This window comes from Aspergillus pseudoviridinutans (genome assembly GCF_018340605.1).
Source record: "Aspergillus pseudoviridinutans IFM 55266 DNA, scaffold_9, whole genome shotgun sequence".
NCBI classification, from domain to species: Eukaryota; Fungi; Ascomycota; class Eurotiomycetes; order Eurotiales; family Aspergillaceae; genus Aspergillus; species Aspergillus pseudoviridinutans.
Genome location: NW_025091289.1, coordinates 1,727,233 through 1,741,788, shown reverse-complemented (window position 1 = coordinate 1,741,788; position 14,556 = coordinate 1,727,233). Strand labels below are relative to the sequence as shown.

At 52.9% G+C, this 14,556-nt stretch overlaps 5 protein-coding genes across 5 annotated transcripts; 3 read left to right on the top strand and 2 right to left on the bottom strand.

The window, feature by feature from the left end:
• Positions 1-2,828: 2,828 nt before the first annotated feature.
• Asppvi_011439 (uncharacterized protein) lies at positions 2,829-5,014 on the bottom strand (the record flags this gene model as incomplete). Its single annotated transcript, XM_043307268.1, has 3 exons — positions 2,829-4,316; positions 4,386-4,856; positions 4,913-5,014. The coding sequence occupies 3 exons, from the start codon at positions 5,012-5,014 to the stop codon at positions 2,829-2,831; spliced, it is 2,061 nt and encodes a 686-aa protein (XP_043163203.1).
• Positions 5,015-5,362: 348 nt separating this feature from the next.
• Asppvi_011438 (uncharacterized protein) lies at positions 5,363-6,834 on the top strand (the record flags this gene model as incomplete). The annotated part of the gene is made up of 4 exons (XM_043307267.1): positions 5,363-5,609; positions 5,665-5,981; positions 6,041-6,239; positions 6,302-6,834. The coding sequence occupies 4 exons, from the start codon at positions 5,363-5,365 to the stop codon at positions 6,832-6,834; spliced, it is 1,296 nt and encodes a 431-aa protein (XP_043163202.1).
• A 417-nt stretch (positions 6,835-7,251) lies between these two features.
• On the top strand, positions 7,252-8,583 carry Asppvi_011437 (uncharacterized protein; the record flags this gene model as incomplete). Its single annotated transcript, XM_043307266.1, has 1 exon — positions 7,252-8,583. The coding sequence occupies one exon, from the start codon at positions 7,252-7,254 to the stop codon at positions 8,581-8,583; it is 1,332 nt and encodes a 443-aa protein (XP_043163201.1).
• Positions 8,584-8,827: 244 nt separating this feature from the next.
• Positions 8,828-10,210, bottom strand: Asppvi_011436 (uncharacterized protein; the record flags this gene model as incomplete). The annotated part of the gene is made up of 1 exon (XM_043307265.1): positions 8,828-10,210. One exon carries the CDS (start codon positions 10,208-10,210, stop codon positions 8,828-8,830), a length of 1,383 nt encoding a protein of 460 aa, XP_043163200.1.
• A 1,368-nt stretch (positions 10,211-11,578) lies between these two features.
• On the top strand, positions 11,579-14,305 carry Asppvi_011435 (uncharacterized protein; the record flags this gene model as incomplete). Its single annotated transcript, XM_043307264.1, has 1 exon — positions 11,579-14,305. One exon carries the CDS (start codon positions 11,579-11,581, stop codon positions 14,303-14,305), a length of 2,727 nt encoding a protein of 908 aa, XP_043163199.1.
• Positions 14,306-14,556: the final 251 nt, after the last annotated feature.

Here is a 14,556-nt window from a genome sequence, read left to right as displayed (position 1 = left end):
ATACAAGGGGGATCTTTCGTGATTTGACTCTATCAGCCAGGTGCCCGATAACGATACCGGATGTGACAGCCACAGCCCCGTACACTGTGAGAACTTGGTAGGTAATGCGCTGAATATCGCAGGGGTCTATATGGATCCGGGTCTCGAGAATGTATGGAAGAATAGGGACGATGAAACCAAATATAAATGTTTCTAAGGCAAGATATCAAGGGTTCAGGCGAGTCAGTATTCAGGTTTTAACACGTGAATTCTCTCCGCTAGCTCGGGAAGCATCAAATGAATTACCTTCAAAGAGGGCAGTGATGATGCACGCTGTGATGAAAGTTGTGGAAGACCGCCAGCTATACCCCCGGGCCGTCTGCTCTACCACACTAGAGGGCATATTTGGCATCGCTTTGGTACGCCAGATATTGCAGGGATATTCAAAGACAAGTCTAGGATAAGAGAGAGAGAGAGAGATTTAATCATACGGAATGAGAAACAGACCCCAGGGTTCCAATAGTGAGCGCAAGGGCCTAGGATAACTGTGCTGTATGGAGGATCTCGTTCGTTTGGGCTGCACTGTCAAATGGCTTCTGTATCGGCTAGAGTCTGCAGCTCTAGTAATATACTGAATAAACGCAAATAGTTTGCACTTATCTTTCGGTTTCCTTATGTTTCACTCTCTCAATACCACGAGTAATAATTAAAATCAAACGAAAACGGCACATTGTTTCTACCAATAGATTAACTGCATCAGGTTGTGGCATGGGTGCGAAGCGTTCTCCTAGGCAGAGTGTTACAGGTGGGGCAGGAGAAGGCGCCCTTCTGTTTGCGGCTGCTCAGCCTTTCTGCAGTCATACACTCCTCCCTCTATTAACATGCTATTCAGTGTATATTAAAACCACTACAATAATGTATGTTACATCCAGTGTTAAATGTCACATAATTATACAGCAGCCTCAGCAGGGTCTGATTGCTTACTAGTAAGAATGAATAGCTGAACAGCAGTTTTAAGAGAGTTTAATTTGGTCTATGGCCCAAGCATAATGCCAGACCCTTTACCTGCAGCTTTCACCAAGGGTTCCAGATCGCATCGCTCTTGATTCATCTTGGTCCTTCTACATACAGATTATCATTCCCCAGTATCACCACTCAATAAACCTCTTCCACCGTATAAACGAATCAGCCCTCTCTGCCGTGGATGATGGACCTCCGCTGAAAGTGATCGCGGCTGACTGAACAGGGTCGTATACTGGACATCCGCTGACGATATGAAATCTACCGTGACTCTGGCTGGACAGGCTGGGAGCCACCGTTGGAGCCGGCTTGAGGAGGAGACTGGCTTGAGCTGGAGAAGCTATTGGCTCAACCATTTCTCTGCGGTTCACATATCAAAAGCAGCAATATGACAGAGATTTGGCACTTAGCTTACTGGGAGAGTTCTTTGTGATAAAGTAGGTGCAGGTACCCAGGAGAGCGACTTTAAATAGGCCTCCCATTCCACCGCAAAGACCGTAGGGATACCGAGGGACGAAACCCCGGAAGAAGGTCCGCCGGGACGAGCGATAGCCACGCAGTACAAAAGAGCTCATATTGTCTAATGAGATGGAAGAAGATAGATGAGAGACATGATAGAGTTAAAAATTGTTTTGACTGAATTATTGAACAGAACTGGTGGCGGCCAGCCACCTGGGCGTGTTTAGTAGCTTCCGGGACAAGACCGAAGTTCCAATTTCCCCACTCACATCCACCGAGGCCGGGTTCTGTCCATGGTTCACGGCTGTCTGCAACTCATTGTCGTTATGCATAAACAAGCAATGCTAGAACCGAGCCATGAAATAGAAAAGGGGATAGCACCCATTTCTGCTAGGATTGGCTTTATACCAGTAGCTATGAAGCTATTTCAAAAGGTATCTGGTTGAAGGTCTTCTAGCCGCGCGCGTTGGTAATTGGCTAAGGAATCAAACTGGTCGATATGATTGTTGACAGTACTGGTTAAATCGCTTAGGAAGCGACCCTACTCGCGCTTGAGCACTCTACAATACCCAACATCAAGAGATTGTAGCAGTTACAGAGCATACACAGGCATTCAAGGCGATATCAATAGCGTCACTGGCGCGCGCATAGAAAGCAGAGAAAAAACAAGCTAGGATGGAGGGAACGAGCCGGTTCAGTTCGCCTATCTGAACATGCATCTATCAATGAGGAACGGATGAGGGTGCGTATCAACATGCTGTGACTCACCAGTGGCGCGGTCTTGTAATGTGGGGAGCTGTACATGGTATAGCCTCGCTGCAGCGCAGAGAGACTTGAACCAGCTGATAAGATCTTGCCCTCCTGATAGGCCAATTTCTGCCTGACGGATTGGTGGCACGGTTGATGGCTGAAGAAAAGGGTACTGAGACAGAGACGCGATTTTTGACGAGTGTCTGAGTTAACCGGGATATACTGCCTTGGATTATTATTCCACGGTTCAGTTTTAGCATTGGTTTTTTGCGTCTATGCTCAACGTATCCATAATGCCCGGGAAAAACAGTAAGCTCGGAATTTCCAATCCCAAGGCAGGGTCCTAAACTGTGAGTCTGATGGCAAGCACATAGCATGAGGAGGGAGGTGGAAAAGGAACAAAACTAGGTGGAAGAAATGGAAAGAAATACTTACTAAAGCATCCAAGTCAAAACTTAGAGGACTGTCTGTCCCCATATTCAGCGACTCAACCGAGTCCTACGGCGGACTGGCTGCGTGAGCGGCGTGCAGCAAGGAATAACATTTCTTCAGGCTTTCTTTGATGGTCTCGTAAATGGCGGGTTGGATCGGCTGGCCTGACTCCATTGCACGGATCTGACTCAAGATGGCGGACAGGAAGTTGTATCGCTTAAGACTGGGATTTCCGAGGGCGATAATCTGCAGCAGCTGCTCTTGAATGGTTGTAAGCTCTGGATCAAGGGCTCTCGATGGGCCTCGGCCATTTTATCCTGAGAATCGGCGATAAATGGGGGAGAAGATCCCACGGGCCGTGTTGAAGCCTCCTCTTCAAGTTGTGTGACAATTTCCAACCCCAGGGAGGTGATCACATCAAAACTCAAGGCACCTTTGAACGAACCTCTTCCTACAATGGTCAGGTGAGAGAGGTCATCCAAGGTGTCTGACGGTAAATTGAGATGATTGGCATATGATGCAACCACGATGCAGGACTCCAGACACACCTTCCGGGACAGGTAGAATCGTGGGTCTCTACGAGCTTGGATCATGAACGGCCGATGCAGGAACAAGATATATCGACGTAGGTATGTGTCTAGAAACCGGAGATGGAAGTCAGCCATGCCCGGAGTGCGGCCCCCATGCCTTGACTGATTTTGACTGGTGTAGAACAAGGCGGCAATATCGCGACACGCCGATCGCAATTCATTTCCCAACCTCAATGCGTTTTCGTATGACAGTTCCTGGCAGTGTTGGTTGTTCACAAGCTGGACTGCTTCTACTCGCACCTGAAGCGACTTGAGCAGCAKAGTCTGAATGGACGAGTCGGTAAAGTGCTGGTTCAACTGCGGGGTGGGAAGCGTCTCAGTCTCGGGGTCGAACTGCTCGTCATTCAAGTTTGACGACGCAGTGCGGTCAAACTCTGGTAGGGAGAACGGTAATGGCATGGCGGCATCCAGCGATGACAGTAAAGTCAATTCTAGCACCGTCGCCCAGAGTCGGGCTCGCATTTCGGACTGGTAAACGGACAGCGCGGGAAAGAGGTCAGGAGAGCGGTGTAGTCCCATCGCCATGGCCATATGCAGCACGGACGGTGCGGAGAGCCAGCTCGTGCCTGGAAGGCTGTTTGTCTGGCGGGCCAGCAATAGGAGACAACCGACTTGCAGGCCATCCAGATTGACGGTCGACTTTTCCGATGGTCCGACTAGCCACCATTGTGCAGCATGGATCCACGTGTGTGCGAGACGGCGGAGATGCACCCTATTGTTTCGATCTGGGTAGAACGTAGTACCCAGGGCGAGAATCAAGACCAGCTTCATCAGAAAATGGGTCGGGGTGGACTGCGGCTGGGTCCACAACTGACGATACTCCTTCCAGAAGGATGGGACATGAATAACACGGTAGATAAGCTCGAAAGTGCGGAAATAAGCATTGACCAGAACATCACACACTGCCTGGGCCGGGAGCGTGCCCAGCAAGTCCGGAACTGGATGATTGAGTCGGACCGACTCTTGGTCCTTGATGGCCTGGCGTAGTTGCCGACAGTCGAAGATGCTGGCGAATTCCGATCTGGTATCCACATCCTGCAGCGACGGTTCTACTTCTTTGGTGTCGAATTTGCCCAGGACTTGAAACTGGTGATTCAACATTCGTCAGCGACAAGGCTTTTGTAGACTGAGGGAAGTAAATCCGATATACCGTACTTTCTCGGCGGTATGCAGCCAGTGACTGGGGCCAAAAAGCTTCGTCTTGTCGGGGGCGATACGCAGACGAGGAAGGGTAACTGGTATGGCCCATCCGTTTGCCGAAGGACTGGGACGAGATGCATCAGACAGCTGTTGTTCGGCCCCGAGAACCAGGTCGTGAAGGTGGCGCAGAGCCTGAGTTTGAGCGACGCTGGGATTGGGACTGGTCGTCCCTCGAGAGAGCTGAGGGCCGGGAAGCTGTTCTTCCAAACGCCGAACACGACTTTGCAGATCCTGGATGATCTTATTTTGATACTGATTCTGGTCCTGAGGCTGCGATGGCGGTGCGAGTGCAGGTGGACGGCTCTGGGTCTGCGGGTCAACGACTAGGGAAAGAGGCGTATTTCTCTCCGGCACGGAAGAAGCCGTGAGCCTGGAGACTTCGTCTACGGAGGGGCTGCTGCCAGCGACCGCTGCGCGGTAGAAGCACTGCAGTGAGGTTCTCGCTCACATGGGCCACAAGGAAATTCCTGGTCACAACGGACTTTGCGACGACGACACGGGTCACAGGACTTGGGGGGCCGGCGACGTTTGCGTGGTGGAGAAGTGGTCAGCGAGGGGTTGTGGTTGTCCTGATCCTGCGGCATAATCGCTAAGGGGGGGGTATGCGATAGGAAGAGCAAAGGGGATACCGCAAGTGAGGTGAGGCCAGATGTCAGATGAAGCCGAGTAATGAGGGGCGAAGGTGCCAAAATACAGTCGGGTCCGAGCGGGGGCCGACCTTTATCATCAAGCTGGTCCCATTAACTCCAGAAACCCTAAACTCCGGTGAAATGGCCGAGAACTGTCAGCAAGGGTCGCCAGAAGAAGCTGTCTTTTAAAAAGGTATCGTGGAAATCCATTACCATAGGTGCCATGCCGGTTCACGGTCATCTAGGCAGCCACGGTCTGATTGATCTCGCTCCCGCTGCTCACCAACACGCTTCTCATTCACCATGTCGGATGCTCGTTCGGAGAAAGGCCCCGACGAGCGTGTTGCAGAGGCCCCAAAAGCCGCACCGACACCTGCAAGGGTCCCCGACGGTGGCCTCCAGGCCTGGCTGACAGTCGCTGGCGCATCAGTCGCTCTGTTTGTCTCATTCGGCTGGGTCAACTGTATTGGTCTCTTCCAGGCTGAGTACGAAACGAACCAGTTGAAGGACTATTCGAGCTCGGATGTATCTTGGATCACGTCTATGGAATGTATGTTACAGTGCAATATACTCGCGTTCTCCTCTCGACGAGCTGACAACTCCAGTTTTCTTCATGCTTTTCACTTCCCCCGTGGCGGGCAAGCTGTTCGACAGCTATGGTCCGCGTTTGCCTATTGCGATCGGATTCGGTGTTGCATGTCTTTGGACTGATGATGGCCAGTCTCTCCCACAAATATTATCAGTTCATGCTGAGCCAGTCTGTGGTGTCTGGAATCGGTTCTTCGCTGATCTTCACCCCGGCGATGAGTGCAGTAAGTTTCAAAAGGAACCAATCCCCGCTGGAAAAAAGAGCAGCCCCCCTAACCTTGTTCCCGAAAAATTCAGCCCCAGACCTGGTTCCGCCAAAAGCGCGGGATCGTTGGTAGTTTGACGGTGGCAGGATCGTCATTGGGCGGCGTCATTTTCCCGCTGATGGTACAGCATCTGCTGCCGCAGGCGGGCTTTGGCTGGACGATGCGCATCTGCGCCTTTCTGATCCTGGGCCTGCTGGTCATCGCTAATGTCACCATCTTCTCCAATCTCCGACATGCACCACATCCGTTTTCTGTGATGCATTATCTCGGGCCGTTGCGGGAGCTTAACTTCGGCATCCTGTGTACGGCTAGCTTTTTCATGTACTGTGAGTACAGCACACCATACCGAAGACACGTCGCATCATTACTCACCAGTCGTTCCTTTTAGGGAGACTGTTCATTCCATTTGACTATATCGTCGTGGAAGCCATTCACTACGGCATGTCGTCGCACATGGCGTGGTCATTAGTTCCGATTCTCAATGGCGCCAGTTTCTTCGGTCGTACAGTACCGAACTATATCGCGGACAAAGTCGGCCGCTTCAACGTGATGCTCGTCATGACCTCGCTATCGGCTACCCTGGTGTTGGCATTGTGGCTTCCTGCCCGAGGCAATGGCGCGCTCATCACGTTTGCGGCCTTGTTTGGCATCACCTCAGGTGCGATCATCGGCCTAGGACCCGTGCTGATTGTCTCCATCTCACCAATGAGCGAGTTGGGTTATCGGATGGGTACTGTCTTGGCTTTTGCTGCGGTGGGAACCTTGACCAGTCCGCCTATTGGGGGCGCGATTGCCGCCGACGGTGGGGGCCGCTACACCTATACGTGTGTCTTTTCAGGCGTGAGCTTGATTCTGGGCATCGTCGGCCTCGCGGCTCTACGCGTGCGGCTTTCTGGATGGGGGCTTCCTACGAAGGTCTAAGTGACGGGCGTGTAGCTACAAACTGAGTAAGACGCCAGTGGATATCAACCCGTAAATTGCGGGGAACGTGCGAGCTTGATTCTATCAATTGACCGTTTTACGACGTTGGAGACGTAGTATGTAATTGAACTATTTCAGTACACCAAACGCGTGTCAGACGCGAGAAAAAGGCGGCTTACTCTGTGGATTATGGTGAACAGTGCATTATTCTGCCTGACCCCACCACAGCAGCAACCCCGCACTGGTCTAGGTATTCGTCCAGGTAGCCAGTGTGCCACGGTAGTTATCCATACCTCAAGCAGAAATATATATAAGTGTGTATATAACATATATACTAATGTGGGGACCAAACTGTAAGTAGAGACGACTGGCTGACCACAAATTCCAAGCTTTAGGTGTTTGCCGAGGGTAATTACCATGTCCCATCCACCACCTGCATCGCTTCAGGCGGCCTGCGCTCATCCGGACTCGCTATTCACCCTTTCAGAAGAGGATCTCCTTCGCCTGGTATATAAGGAGTTTCCCCAAGAGATCGACCGTCTCAAGAGAGCATACTCCCTTCGGCCGCGTCGTCCCTCAACCCCGCCCAACACGAGGTCGCCCTCGTACATCCTGTATCAAAAGGATTACGATGAGGTAAACCGGACGCTCGTAGCACTCTTGACCCTACGATGGATTCACACAGGACAATATGAGACCTTAGTTGGGTCCCAGTCTCCAGAGTGTCGCTTATCTATCTCCTCGTTCGAATGGATCCGGAAATTCTTCGCCCAAGTCATCAAGAGCCCGAACGACCTCTACATCCTCATCACCTCCGTCGTCATTAATGATCTAGGCAAGGATCCACAGCTCGCAACGGATTGCTGCGCCCTAACAGGGAAAGACATCTCTACTCTCAACCACGACGCCGTCCTCCTCAACGCCTGCACGGCCGCACCGAGCCTCATCCCGGCGCTGGCTCGCTTCTCCGCCCCGGAAGACAGGGACAATCTCATCAGTGGGATCGAAATTGGCGCATCGTTCAACTTTGGCCAGCTGGCACAGGCAGAAAATGCTCCCGCCTGCCTGTCCGTTTTCCAGACGATGAAGGCTCCTCGCCACCACCACAACTTCCAGCTCCACTTCATGGAGCAGCTACTTGATGTTGCTGGCGCGGCAGGTCACCTGGACTGGACCTGTTCCAAAACACTCATCCAGCCGGTTTTCAACGCGTATTGCGATGTTTACGATGCCTGCGAAGGCGTCATGGCTGGCACACTCGATGTGCGCAGTGGATATGACCTTGTCTTGGCTCGACGGGCAGATCGACTCCATGGCACGGGCTTCCGCTTGCTTCATGTGGAGGAGGATAGAGAAGACCGTGCCCTGATGCGGGTGTTATGCATGGGGGGCGTGACGTCGCTGGACACAGCGCAGCGCTATGAAGCCGCATGGAGGACTCTCAGCAACGCGACCCGGGAGGCGCTGGTAAACGGCCTTAATGTTGTTGGCTCGAAGGATCAACCGGCCGTCCAGCCGACGTATATGCCGGCGTTGCTTGGCAGCGTCCACGATGACCAGCGAGCGTTGACATGTGTATTGGAGTATCTTGCTCGGGTCCTGGGTGCGCCGAAGAATCTGAGAGATTCCACGCCAGTGGTTGTTGAGAGGAGTGTTTTAGGCGTGCTGAAGCAGTACTTTGAGAACGGAGATTTTGACCCTACTATTCTTGAAAGGGTTGATGTACCGGATGCTGTGGTCGCTCTGTAACTGATGCGATAGCTCTTATACGCGATCACCAACTATTATATACCTTTAAATGCATAGTTTTAGAGCATGAATATATATTCTTGAAGCGCGGTCTAGTTTAAAGCCTCCATGACGCTGCATTTACCCTTTGCTTTCATTTCCTGTGCTGGATCTAGACTCTAGGTGCTGACGTCTACATATAGCCAAGGCCTTGCTCTATATTTTGTTAAGTTGAAGTTTTCTGATTCAATCAGCCATCTTCGGCCTACGTCGCGTCATGTCCCATTCGCTTGTTATGCTTCATCTTCTTGTCAAAGTACACACTCATCCACTCCCGATTCCGGGGCATCAAACCCCAAGCCGTCATGTGCGTCTCTTCCTCCTCCGTCAGACCCAACCAAGCATAAAGATCTTGCCGGCGCTCGGCGATTTTCTTCTTTTTCGGGGGAGGATGAGCAGGTTCCAGGTCAAGGACGGCTCTTGCTCGCCTCGTTCCGTTTTTTTCCTCGACCACCTCCATCACCTGAGGTAGTTTGGGCTCCCTCTGGTCTTCGTTCCACTCGCTGTACCAATCCGGGTAGGACGAGACAGTCGCCTTTACCCTCGAGCCCACCCAGCAAGTATATGACCACGCCTCGTTTTCATCCTCGTAGTCGTCGCGTTTGCGGCTCATAACTGCCTTCCAAATCCTCCTCCCCATGTACGAATCATCACAGCCAACCTTGAAGGCGGATAGAATCGTCGCGGTGATCATCACCACTACTGTACATATTTGCGTGTATAGGGCCGACATGCCAATCGTGACGACGTGCACACCGAACGCGACCCAGCCCAAGAACCGGGTCGCCTGGTAGATGCCCGGATTTGGCACATCCGGGTTGGTCGTAAACAGTGATTGGATCAGATACGCGGGCGCAGCAATCGTGACAGCTTTCGAGTCGTCGGTCACCACGATGACCTTGGCGATAGCGTACGGGTCCTTGGGCGCGACGGGAATGGCCATGTGTTGTTGGTGTTGCTGTGTGTCTTTCTCTCGGTCTTTCTCGAGAACCATCATCGCTTCGTCATATTTTTTCCGTTTCTGCGGATAGTTGTAGTCGCGCGCTTGCTGCTGCGCTCGACTGACGTTGGCATCGATCCCGGCGCGATTCTGCGCGACCAGGATACATCGCACAACCACAGACACTATCATCGCCATCACATTAGCAAACCCCCACCAGTCCGCCGTCAACACAGTCAAGGCAATAAGCATCCCGTGCACCGGCAGCGCCACCAGCAACCCGCCAACTAGGAACGACTTCCACCATGAGGGCCGTTGATGCTCAACAACCTCCCAGGTAATAATACTTCGCACCTGACGCAGTTCCTGCGTGCGCAGCCATCGCGAGAACCAGCCCGCCAGCTCGGTCGTCACGATCCCGGCGGAGATGTTGTACAGCGTGAAGCCAAACTGCTTGGACGTGAACCGGTTCCCCGCCACGACGAAGGCGCCGAGGAGAGGCAGGTAGTCAAGGTAGTGGCTCGGGACGAGCCGCCCCGTTGCGCGGTCCATCTCCTCCGCACCCAGCAACGTTACCAGGCCGAGCGCGTCGATGCGTAGACCTGTTCCCTCTGCCCAGGTGTTCAGGCGCTGGTGCCAGGGATACATGGCTGATTATGACCAAGACTGGCTACCAACCGGTAGTCATTGAATATATTGGTATTAGTATCATGAAGAGAGGGGCTGCAAAGGCCGTTTAATAATCGGTCATATCTGCCATCTGCAACCTCTGCCAGCCTTGGCCTTTTTTCCTTTTTCTGGGGAGAGGTGGGGGTAGACCAGAAAAACTGTTTCGGAAGGAATTTAACAATAACTGTTTTGCGCAGGATAATGAGGAGATCCCTGAGCGTCTTGCAGACGTACGTAGAGGTACATACTCATGCAGGTAGACATTCCATGTGTCTAAGTACCTTAGGAGATTACAGCCTTTCCTTGAGCCGGGCTCTGTCAGCTTTCGGCTGCGATGAGAAATAATCGGGCTGATTAGAAATAATCAGGCTGAATTAGACGCCGCTCGAGCCTCGACGCCAGTCCCGAGCAGTATTAGCCTGCGGCCCCCAAAAATCCTCAGTAAAACTAAAACAGTCGTCAGCCGTGAATCTTACCTTTTGAGACATGTCTCACAGCGATCCCTGCCAAAACCAGAGAAGACAAGCTCAAAAGCAAAGACACGGTGAAAGGAACAGACAAAATCGGGACGACGATTGTGCCCTCTGTTCTCAAAGGACTCAAATAAGGAAAAATGAGGTGATTCCATTTCAATGCCGCAGACATTCTTCACGATCATTAGTTTAATTGGAATAAGGACATTAAAACGCCCTCTAACATCGGTAACTCTGTCCCAGGGCCCCCCCTTCTTCCCCTAACTACTTTGAGTACTTCACTCTGACGTGTGAGCGAACTGCATAATATATGTCACATAAACTCAGTCCACAAGTACGGCGCCAGATTGGCAGTAACTGACTCGTTGCCAGACCAACCAGCAGCGAGAGACGTCGTTATGGAGGGTAAGGGTCAAAGGTTGAATACGAGGGCTGAGGCTTAGCGGGACGACACGGGACGTGCCTTGTGCGGTTCCAGACCCCCTTTTACGCCCAATGCTCCATAACAATCGATTATATCCGCAGAATAATTTGGGGAACTGGTACGCGATTTCATTAGGCGCGTCCAGATTCCTGTCAGATCACTGTATGTATTGCGCTGATTGGGTGTTGAAATGATTCTGAAAATATCATTTACCAAAGTTGGAAACTGACCACCGAACTAAGCGTTTTCGTTAGCTAGCTGTGAAAGAGGAGTCCGATTATTAATTTCCACAATTGCGCACGAGGCCAAGCCAGCCTTGTGTGACGGTCAGCTCTCTTCAGGCGATGTTGAATGTTATAAGCCGGCGATGCTCACCACTAAAAAGTACTCAGTAGGAAGGTAATAACGCTCCATAACAGGGGTGCAAAAGGAGGAATCATGGAAAAGACAATGGCGGCATCTTCGCAGTCTCCCATCGCCAACGGGCAACACCAGCACCACCGTGACGATAGCCATTTCCATCTCCCCTTCATGAAAACCAACAGGGCAAAGCACCATCTCGCCACGCAGTACAATGGCAAACGGTCGATGAGAAAGCGATTCCAGCGACCAGCCATAACCGCAGACCAGCTTGATAATCGCATGCGAGAGCTGGAAGATGGCCGCGGCGTCTACAGAAAGCGACGGTATCGAAATCCTGCTGGCGATAACTCGCACGAGAAGTATCCCGACCTCGACACGTACTACAGCACCAATAAAGAGATCCCTCGCCGGCTCGTTGTGCAGGCGACCCCGGAAGCGCATAATGATACTCGGCCTCGGCATTGGGGTCTGCGCAAGATCAAGGGTCACTCGCCGCTTATTATTCGGTTGGCGGAGTTTTGCTTGAATCCGCTTGGGTACGAGTATGACGAGGAAGAGGACGATTATGACGATGACGAAGATGATGCGGTCCCCCATGAGAAGCAGAAGGAGAAGAAGAGTTGGGGCCTGGTGATGAAGGACCTTTATCGACGGACCCTGCATGCCCTGGCGTCGACGGTCTGCACGATACTCCTCGCGTGGATCATCCAGTTGATGCTCTCTATCCAGATTGTCACCGCGCCATGGACAGATGACGGGTCGTCCGAGCCGTACGCGGAATACGAGAACGTGCAGTGGTACTGGCCGAAACATGCGGTCAACCCGCTCGATCAGGCGCCGAACAACGACAAGCCGCAGTCGCAGGTCGCCAGACTGGCGATCCCTCGCCGCCTGGTGGTCAAAGACGCAACCACAGGCCAGTGGGTGGCCAAGAAGACCAACGACCTCCGTGATCCGAAGACCGGCCTGCTCCCCCCCTACATTTTTCTCAGTTTCTCGCGGGCGAATTTCCTCGGCAAATCAGACGAGGCCTTGCGGCCTTTTTTCGATCGCGTCGCTGAGAGCCTGCTAGCTCATGAGAATGAGCACAGACAGGATGAAGAGCCGGTGCAGGCGTTCTGGGTGGACGTGTATTGTGTCTCGCACGCAAGCGACGAGCAGAGGACCAGGGATGTCCACACAATCTGCGATGCAGTTCGCTGTGCAAAGCGCGTGTATGTGGTCTTGCCCAATGACGATCCGGAGCACAAGAAAATCTGGGGTGCGCGCATTTGGACCTTGCCGGAGGTTTTACTCGCCGCGGACAAAATTCGATATTGTTTCTCGTCTCCACCAGCAGCGGGAGAAGGATACGATAGCCAGGTGACCTCAAGACCGCACGAGCTCACATTGACCGATATGTTCGAGAGCTTCTGGCCCGGGTCCAGCCCGGACTCGTGGAAGAAAGACGACGATGACGAGGAAGACCGCAGGCTGGAGCAGCAACATGAAGAGGCGATCGGCCACCTCATCAACCATTACAGCAACTCCACCAAACTGAGCGAATTGCAGCTGTTTACCTGTGCAGTCCAGGCCCTGGCGGAACGAGCTGAAGGGAAGTCGACCGAGGGCTACACGACGACGGACCTGGCCTACGCCGCCATGGGACTGTTGGCCTATCGAATCATCCCCAATGCCTCGGACAACGCCTTTCAAGCCATCGCTCGGCTCTCGCTGGTTAACGATAGCAACCGATTGCTAGAGCGCCTTGCCTGCCTGTGGCCGCAACCAGCAACGAAGAACGACCAGGGACAGGACCTCATTGTGGCCGGCAGCGAGGAGCTTCTGCGCAATATCGCGGATCGCGATCAATACTCGGTCCATCTCTGGGACATCCAACCTATGTGTGATGTGGTGGGCATCGGTGATGACCCATTCACGCCCACCGTTATCCTGGACCGCTGTCGAGCGATCCCCATCCGGTGGAAGGATTTCCCGAAAATCAAATATGTCAAGGACCTCAATGGTTTCCGTGCCACGGTATCGCAGAAGATCGTGTACTGCGGCGCTTGGTTCCTAGCAACTGGATTTGGCCTCTTCGCGTCCGCAATTGCGCTCCTCTTCTCGGTCTTGCCCTATGATAACAGCTACAATAACAGCGACGATCGTGCACCGCGGCGGCAGAACGAAGTCCAGCCGGCCATGTATCTTCTGGGCGTGGCTTTGTTCATGAGCTGTGGATGGGTTATCTCGTGGTTCAGTCCGTGGGCGGTGCGACAGCTCTGCAACGGCGGATACACGGGCGTCTCATGCCATTTGGTCGGGTTTGAAGGAACTATGCCACTGGGGGAAATCGAGAAGGCCATCTGTGGCTTCGACAATAACCGTTTCTCCTATGCTGCCTCGTCGACCATCTTCTCCAAAAACCTACGCCATGCCAAGGTACGAGCCGGCAGAGTCCCGGGCGAGGGAGGTTGGGCGGCAGAAGCCGAGCGCCTCGGAGTGCCTCCGGGCCACCGCCTGTTCACCATCGTGGATACAGGGAACTGGACCGTGTCGGTGATTGCTGCTGAACGACCACCCGTGGTGGCCTTAATCTGTGGCCGCGAGGGCGGTATGCTCCGGGCACTCCTGTGCAGCTGGCGCTTCGAGACCAACTGTCTGTACCGCGAGTGTGTAGTGCGCATGCGGAGCTCGATAGAGCACCTGGCCACGCCGAATGACTGGCTGAAGGTCAGCTTGGCTAGCCAGGGCGATGTGGCTCGCACACGAGTGAATCACCGAAGCCTCGAGAAGCTTCAAAAGCCTGCGCCCTCTTCTCAGGTTGCTGTTTGAGCGTCAGGATAGTCGCTAATATCGTGTCTGCCTATTACGTGAATTTATAATATCATAATGCTTGTATGGCTATATAGTCCCTGCGTCGCTAGGTTTTTCAAATAAACACAAATGAACAGAGAAGATGGCGTATCATGTACCCACTCGAACAATGGGCTCTGTGCGTAGGTAGGCGTTTGATGGGGAAACCATACAATACGTGGACCTGCAGAGGGGGTGCGGAACAGGGGGTTTTAGATAGGCATGAGGCA